We start from the raw sequence: 9,053 nt of genomic DNA, 5'->3' as shown, positions 1-9,053 counted from the left end.
GTTCCGCCGTATAAGGGATAACAGTCTTGGCGTTAGAGTCCAATCTGCCCGTACACTATTGCGGTCACGTGCAGGGGTACTGTTTAGAGGACGCCTCCAGGTGCTCTTCCCAACTTTATGTTAAGGGCACTATGTCCATTGCCTTCCTAGCCGGGGGTGGATTTTGTGTCAGCTGGTGCGCAGTGCGAGTTGCTAGATGCACTGTGTGCTGGGCGATGGGGGCTCACTGGGCCTGTTTCCCGATCTTCTTAGCGCTCCGGTACCTCACCGCTACTCAGTGTCCCGGTGCGGGTGTGCGGCTTACTTTGCAGAGTGTGTGGTCCCTCTGCGTGCGTCTGGTCATCTCCGCCACCCCTATCAACTGCTGCGCCAGGGAAATCCGCGGCTGCCGCCCGAGTCGGGCTGTGCTCTTCCTATTCGGCGGTACTCGCCTGCTCGTAATTGGACCCCGCACTCTCAGCCAAGGGCGCCCTGTGCGGCGAATACTCGCCTTGGCCGCGAATGCTGGTCCTCAAGTGCGGTGCTCACTGTGCACCGGTAGCGTCACTCACGATGTCCCGAGCTCTCCGTCTGGCCGCAATCTATGACGTCCTCACCTCCGTGGTCAGCTCCATCGTGTGTCGGAGTCCCGGCTGTAGTCTGGTTGTCTCCTGCGGCCGGTTCTCCGCTCGGCGCCGCTCCACTCCCCCGTGATCGGGCACTTCCGGTCCGGCCAGCCCGTGCGCCTACCACTTCCTGTCAGGGTAGTCGGTCACTCTAGCCCCTGGATTCGAATCGCTGCGCAGGCAGCGGAGGTCTTCCGGGATAATTCGACCTTCCGGATCTCGATCTCCACCGGAGTCACTGCCTTCGATTCCGCCAGGTCTCGGGCTTCAGGACACCCCGAAGGAGGCATATGTTCAGTCGGATGAATGGTCGGATTTAGGGAGAGGCCGCTCTATTCACGGAGCTCGTCCTCTAAGCTGCCGCCATGCTCGGCTGCAAGCCACGCCCCCTTTGAGGAAGTGTTTATTTAAAAGAATTTTTAAAAAAGCAGGGTTCAGACAGGCTAAAGTGGCTCTATTGTACCTGAAACTCTCCTCTGAGATTTTGACCTTGTACTGTACTGTAAATTTTTTAAGAGTGGCAAAGTGTCTGAGGAACACCAGAGGGAATGCGGTACTTGTACATGAATGAATTGTTTTTAAGCTCGTACTGTACTGTAAAAGAAATTTTAAGAGTGGCAATGCGTCTTAGGAACCCCAGAGGGAATGTGCAAATTGTAGATATATGAACAGTTTTTAAGTTTGTGCTTTTATGTTGTTGTTTTTATTGATGCCGAATAAAGTATATATTTGATTTGAATTGGAATCAAGTATTTGAGCTAGGAGAAATAATTAAAATATCATCTATAATATAACTATGCTTAGAATATAGATATAGAAATTAGTATTTGCTTGTTTAAGTATGACTAATATAAACAAATGATGAGGTGAATAAACTCCTGCCATGGCAAGGATTCTCCATCTGCCAAATTTAGAGATGACCACTGGCCCACTGGATACTCTTGCATTTCCAGGAACCACCATCACATCTGAGTCTGTTAATGCATTGAAAGTTTGACAGACACCGTCTGTCAAAATGTCAACATTTTTATTTTCAAAAACAAAACCCCAAAGCAGGATATTTTGTTGGTTAGCAGCTATATTGATTTGGGTCATGGAAATAAATATCTCTCTTCTTTTACATCATGAAGAGTAAGAACACAGCATTATTAATGACATTTTGAAAGACTTCATACAGTCTTCTGTGGAACGGGCTGGTGCAGCCTCAATGGATAAAGTGGCCAAAAACAACAAGAATTTGGTCATGAAACTTAAGTCTAAGACAATTTTGGCCCATTCTCCAGAAGAAAGCAGAAAGCACAAGGTGATGGGTTATCCAATGCCATCTTTTAATAAACTGATGTTAAAAGTTAATATTGTGCTGGTGGACAGTGAGGCTCCCTCACATTCATTAGAGCCCAGGCCTCCTTCCAAGGAAGGGAATACAAACAATAATAATAATAATAAAAATAATAATAATAATAACAATAATAATTGTAATAATGTTAATTTAACAACTTCTAAATGTAAAGTGAAAACAAAAAATATCAGGTTGGTGTTGTCTCCTATTCTAATTTCCCACATTACTGACACAAACGACAACAAGGGGGACATGGGTTCTGACCATGAAAAGGTTGATATTGGGAATACTGATTCCCTCCGGGTCCTTCTCCCAGAAAGCCAAGCTTTTGTTTTCTTCTCAAGAGCACTTTACTGGCCTTACAGTTTTTGACACTGTAGGCTCCCCTATGTTTGTCCCAAGTTGAATTCACCACCCTAATTCCACAGAATGGTTCCCAGTGGATCATGTGAGCAAATACGTTCCTTATAGGCTCTGTTAAATTGGATAAACAATCCAGAGCTCAAGTTAGAATGTCCTAGACCCACCCTTCACTCCAAAATGTCACTTACTCCTTCCGTAAACCTGTTCATAACTGCTTGTTCTGTAGTGATTAGTATGCTTTAAAATAAGCACAATAGGAGCCTCTGGTCTTACCAAAATATTTTAGATTTTCCTAGTAATTTATGAAAGAAAGTCTTAATTTTATAAAAGACATAGAGGCGAGTATTTTCCCATCTCAACATGCTCTTTACTGTTCTCTGTTTCCCACCCTAGAAGCAACTCCAACTCAAACATCTTCCACCTAACAGTCCATCTTCTCCTCATAGATCTACAAGGTGTTCTTCTTCAACTCAACCTTCGTCTGGACGTCTGGATTGTCCATTTCTGTTTCTGCTGAGGGAACCCACCCTTATGGACTTTTGTCGAGATGTGTTTACCTACTCTTTAGCTATTTCTATTGTGTTGGTTATTATTATTTAATGTTTATCTTTGACGTCTCGCACAAGAAAAGAGGACTGTTCGCAGTCAAGTTAGATATTATATAGATGGGTATGCCATGCTATTGGACTGCACTTACATTATGTTTTCTTGTTTGTTTTATCTTGACTGCTGCTATTCAATTAAAGCAAGATTAGAAAGCATAATACTCGCCTCCATGTCTTTGATAAAATTAAGAAGTTCCTTCATAAACTATTTGGAAAATCTACATTAACTGTCTATGCTACTTTATGATTCAAAACTGTGATGACATAACTGTGTTAAACCACTAGAGTTATTTTGCCGCTATTATAATCTTCTCACAATTGCTGGGCACACAATGATTTCTGCAGCAGATATCTTACCCTGTGGGATACTTTAAAATGAAGCCTCTTTGTGACCAATTAAGTAATCTAGCACAGATTTACTGTTACATATGTCCAGTTGTCAATTTCTTTGCAGCAGATTTTTTTAAACTAAATGTAATAAATTGGCTGTCATTCTCTGACACCTCATGATTCCACCCACTTGTACTCTGCCACATAAGACTCCCGTAGATTCCTATTCTGGTGGGCACAATTGTTACATGCGGAAATACATTTTTTAGCTTTAATATTTAGACATAGTATGTTGCAAGCGTGTACACGATGGCTACGTTATTATACTGTAAAACAAAAATGGATCATTTATATTTCTTATGTCTGTTCATCTGTTCGGCGTAACATTGGCCAGGCTCCCAGGCACTAGGGTACAAATGCCGAGTAGCCAGGCGCGTTGATTACGCCATGGCTTTCTGTAAAACCAACCACAGAACTTTTTTTTTTTTACAGATGAGCAGAAAGCGAGTATTTCTGTGCTTGCAGGTGCATGCAGGCCCGGGACATTTTGCTACATTAGTAGCGCGTGGGACGGCAGAGGAGGGGGCGCGGAGGCTGGTGCCCGGCCTCTTCCCGCCCCCTTTAGAGGCCCAGTGTAGGCCAAACTATGGAGCGCGCGGAGCCAAGGAGCACCGCGGTTGTCGCGTCTCCTGGAGACGAACGGGCATTGGCCGCGAGGACCCCCAAGTGTTCAAGATGTCGGAACCACGGCTATGTGGTGCCCGTGAAGGGCCACGCGGGCCGCTGCGGCTGGAAGCAATGCCGCTGCGACAAGTGCAGCTTGATCAGCGAGCGCCAGAAGATCATGGCCGCCCAGAAGGCTCTCAAGAAGCAGTTACAACAGTCTGGGGACCCGGATGAAGGCAGCCCGCCACCGCCTTCGGGCCTGCATCCGTGCCCCGCTAGTGGGGTCGCCGAAGCCGGAGGGCAGCCCGGACCGTCCGTCGCGCAGTCTGACCCCGCGCAGCCTCGCCCTGCCGCCGCGCAAATGCTGAGGCCTATCCCGCTCAGCGCCTGCGGCCTGGGCATGGCCAGGCACGAGGCGGCGATGGAGCGGGCGCCCTCCAGGGTGCTGCAGAGCCCCTGCGGCCCCGCACAGGGGGCACCCAGTCACCCCGCGGACTGCTGCGACCTGCCGCTGAACACGGGCCCGGAGGAGTCGGGACGCGGTGGCAGAAGGGCCCCGAATCCTATTCTTGGCCACCTTCACCCACCGCCCTCGCTGCCTTTTCCTCCAGACTACGGTATGTTCTATTTCTACCCAGTGCCCTCTGAAATCACTTTATTAATTAGTTGTTTTGCCGAATGAATACCATTAATTGCAGCGATTTTATGTAAATATGGACAAATTATTATTTTTCTTTAAACTTCGATTTATTTGACAGATTACGCAATACATCTTCATTCTTGTGGGATACGTCAGTTTGAGGTTAAGGATATCTTCCTCCGAAGTGCCTCTTCTATAAACCGCATTAGATACTTAAATAAATGAGACTTTATTTTTCTAATACTTGCCACTGACGGCTAATAATAAAATGCCAGTAATGCGTTATGTTTAGGTGTTTGGAGACAGGAACACCTTTCTTCCAATTTGAGTGATTAGAAAAGTAAGAAATCATCCAAACTAATTTTGAAGTCAATTGGATTAAATTCCGGTTGTACAGAGTATAGCAGTGTTTCTTCAAAACTTGTAAATATATTTTTCAAGTTCTGTTCGTTTTCAATAATCTAGCAAAACATACAGAATCAGCAGTAAGAACACAAGAATACTTCTGTTTTCTTGAAACTATGCCAGCTGTATTCAAATGATCTCTCAATGTTCGAAATCGCCTGATGGATTCATGTATCTAAAATATGTAAAAACGAAATTAGGAAATCTGCCATTGTTTAAAAAAAACACTAAAACATTCCACTTTGTCAAAGAGTAGCACCATATTCGTCCAAACCCTACCTAGTACCACTGATTCCTTGTAAGTACGTGGAAGATTAAAAAGTCTCCAGAATGTTTCTTCTGACTCGTTTGATTCTTAACCTGCCTCAAAAATGCTGTCTATAAACAGTACATTCATAGATCAACCTGTATTTTATGACCCCCTACATTTTGTTGATTTGTATTTTTTAAATGTTGTCGGTGGAGATTTCTGTCTTTTTCTCAATACTATCTATGCACAGCACTTTTTGTGACTTGGTCTCTTCTCCACTAATTTAACTCCAGTATGTAACATACGGTGATTCCCTGTTTTTTTTTTTTACAAAATAATGTGAAATAATACCGCTCCCTAAAATGTCGAAATTTCTGTTCCCAAGTAAAACAAAATGTAACTTTACTATATATCTACATGTTATAATGTTGCTCACAATTAGTTTTAAAAATGTAATTAGGTTTGCCAAAGCTAACATAAAACTTAAAGGAACTTTGCAATTAATTAAATATTGAAAACGATTCTCGCAGGGAGTATTTATTCATATTTGTATTTTTTAATGGCAGTGGAAAACAGCCTGCACAAATATTATACAGAGCAAATATGCCTTTTTATACTTACATTTTAGACTTGTGAAATTCTTTAGGAATTTCTCCTGTTCTTCATTGTCTTTTTTTTAAATAAAACGTTTACAGTATTTGATTAAAGGGTATACCACAGTCTATAAATCGTGGAAGGACGACAACACACAGAATGTACTTTAAATCACATTATCCTCGTGTGAATATGCCAACCCATCCATATTTGTTTGACTGGTGGAAAGAAGGTTAGATACATATTTCTGTTTGGAGTTGAACAAAGCCATCTTTTTTAAAGTTAGAAGCAGAGCTTAAAGGGGCCCTACGGAGAATGACGTTTCAATAGAGCTCAAAACCCAAAAAGATGTATGCAAACAAAGCAACATTTGTAGAGTTATTATTGATCGTTCCAGAACGAGGCAAAAACAACTGTTGTTTTTTTCGTTACACAGAGATACTTTTAGATAAAGGTTTCCTGCAATCAGTTCGGTTTACAGTTCAGCACACAATTCGAAGATCTTGGGGTGTATTTTATTTTTGATGACATCTCTGCCTAGACCTTTCTGTCAATACCTGTTACCAAGGTCTAAATAACAATGGCCATATTTCTGTTTAGTATTTGGGGTCTGATTGCAGGGTCCGTTGTTAATTCAAGATATGAATATGGGAAAGAACTCTGCTTTAGAGATCAACATTTGGGGTAATGTGATCTGGTTTTATAAGATTAGTATTCAAACTTTTTGAGCACCCTTAAACTTACGGGATAATAATATAATCGTTAAGTTTGTCTTAAATGTTTTTCAACTCCTGTCAAACATTTTCTCGGTTGCAGTTAGTTTTTCAAAAGATAAAATTTGCCATAGGCCATAGAACCATGATTATTGTAGGAGGTTCAGTATTTTTTTCATTTTAGTACTACTAGCAGCTAGCTGGTCACTTTTGAGAGTAGAACAGTGTGATGCTGGAGGGGCAGGCAGTTTCTCCACAAATCACCAACAATATCTGTCCCAGGCATTCCAGTATTTGCTCCCGAGCATCTCCTTCACATGGCTAAAAACATTTTCCCAAAAGCTACAGATTTTTTGACATTCCAAGCATATTTGTAGCAGTGACCCAAGGTCAATGGCTCATATACAGTATTGATCGTCTGCCCCTGGGTAGATCCATCCAATTTTATCTTGGGTCATATGCCAGTGAAAGAGTACATGATGTGCAGTATCCATAGAAATTATGGCTTTTTTTTTCAAAACAGATTTTATTGACTGGTCACATGGGTAGCCACAGATCTCTGTATCCCAGAGGTATCTGCCAAGAATCATCACATTTGTACAATAACACTTTCAGTCATTTCTTTTGTAGTCTAAACAATCAAAACAGTTTGAGTGAACCAGGCTCCCTCCTCGACCCCCCCGACTCCCCCCCCAACAACCGCCCCCTCCCCTCCCATCCAGTTCCCTCCCACATGCACGACAATCGACTGTTCAAGCCACTCACACACACTCATCCGGTGAAATTATGTCTTTTTGATACTTCAGAAAGTTTTTTAAATGAATTCTCCCTTTGTATTATTGTCTCCCAGTGTGGTTGTCATCTCCTTTGGGTATTATTTTGTGGCCTAATCAATTTTTATACAGGCCTGCCATCATTCTAACTGCGTCCTCATAAACATCTCAAGTGGGACTGTGGGCCTGATTACGACTTTGATGGTGGGGCAGTGAGCCGCTAGTCCAGCCCCCCACTGCCACACCGCCATAGTCGTACTGATACTGCCTGGCAGACTAGTAGTTCTCTCCTGGTCCGGCGGGCGGTGCTTTTGCGGTCCTAAGCGGGGTGCTTTCAAGTCCATGCTGTGCAGGAACTGGGCGTGCATGCAGACGGGGGCACACAATGTGACCCCCTGCCTGCATCCCCATGACCTTGACGCACCAAGGGCCTGTATGTCCCCCTTAGTGTACTCACCGCCACAGTTTTCATGGTGTACTCACCGCCATGAAAACTGTGGAGGTGAGGAAACTTGTAATATGCAGCAGTGGCACCCACAGCATATTGCGGGCCTAAGACTACCTTTAATCACGGACACCTGGCAGTAGGATCCCTGGCAGTAGCAATGGTCTCATGGCGGCCCGACCGCCTAACTAGTAATTGGGCGTTCTGACCGCTGGTGCCCGCACCACTACCATGGCTACGGTGGTCCATCGGACCGCTGTAGTCATAAACAGGCCTTAGTGTTTATTGCGAGCTGCATTATTCGGTGGGTAAAGTCCCAGTGCCTAAGCCGAAGGTATTATAAACTATCTGTTTCTTAGAGGCCGAATTCCCTTTTGCATTGTTCAAAGTGCATGATTTATTGTGTATAAAATATGTCTCATAGACCTTTACACATTTGAAAGTCAGTGAGGTGTCCTCTCTTAGTCTGCCCTAGATTCCTAACACTGTTTTTAAAGTAGCAGAAGAGAACACATTTTGTGGCCTTTATGTTTCCTGAAGCCAGGCCAGGCCCCATGTGGATCTCTCAGTTAATTCTTTTTTCATGAACAGCCATGTTATGTTTTATTCCTTAGCTGTCCACTTCATTATAATACAGATATTAACCATGTGATAGTAACTGATAATGCTGGGACAGGCAAGACCTTCCTTCTCCCTGAGAGAGATAAGTTATTTTTTAATGGATGTGTGCTCTACTCCCAGCCAATATAAATGCAGTTATTTTCCTACAGAATCTCTTCAGATCCTGTATTGGCATTGTTGTTCATCATGTTTTGGGACCTATAAAGTATCCTGGGGAGACTTTTCAGTTTAATGATATTAATTCTGCCAAGCCATGAGACAAATAGGTCTCTTCAGATCTGTAGGTCTTCTGGGTTTTGTGCCTTTAATTTGGGTAAATGTGCTGCAGGCCATCCCTGTAAGTCTGGTGTGAGGTTTATTCCAAAATCTTTTGTTGATTCAACAACCCTTTGAAAAAGGCAGATCTGGCTTGTGCAGTCTTTCATGTCGTTTGTTAACTTTGCACTTAATAGCAATTAAGTATTATGTATTATGTATTTTATGACCCCCTACATTTTGTTGATTTGTATTTTTTAAATGTTGTCGGTGGAGATTTCTGTCTTTTTCTCAATACTATCTATGCACAGCATTTTTTGTGACTTGCTCTCTTCTGCACTAATTTAACTCCAGTCTGTAACATACGGTGATTCCCTGTTTTTTTACAAAATAATGTGAAATAATACCGCTCCCTAAAATGTCGAAATTTCTGTTCCCAAGTAACACAT

General features: G+C 43.0%; 1 protein-coding gene across 1 annotated transcript in view; it reads left to right on the top strand.

The window, feature by feature from the left end:
• The first annotated feature begins 3,888 nt into the window (after positions 1-3,888).
• DMRTB1 (DMRT like family B with proline rich C-terminal 1) overlaps positions 3,889-9,053 on the top strand; it is a 275,605-nt gene continuing 270,440 nt past the window's right edge. The window contains exon 1 of the mRNA XM_086936196.1: positions 3,889-4,525. Within this exon, the coding sequence (XP_086792322.1) occupies positions 3,889-4,525 (637 nt within the window). The remainder of the gene's footprint in view (positions 4,526-9,053) is intronic.

Source organism: Lissotriton vulgaris, chromosome 1_1 (genome assembly GCF_964263255.1).
Source record: "Lissotriton vulgaris chromosome 1_1, aLisVul1.2, whole genome shotgun sequence".
NCBI classification, from domain to species: Eukaryota; Metazoa; Chordata; class Amphibia; order Caudata; family Salamandridae; genus Lissotriton; species Lissotriton vulgaris.
The sequence above is the reverse complement of the archived record's forward strand: the minus strand, read 5'-3'. Positions and strand labels throughout refer to the sequence as shown.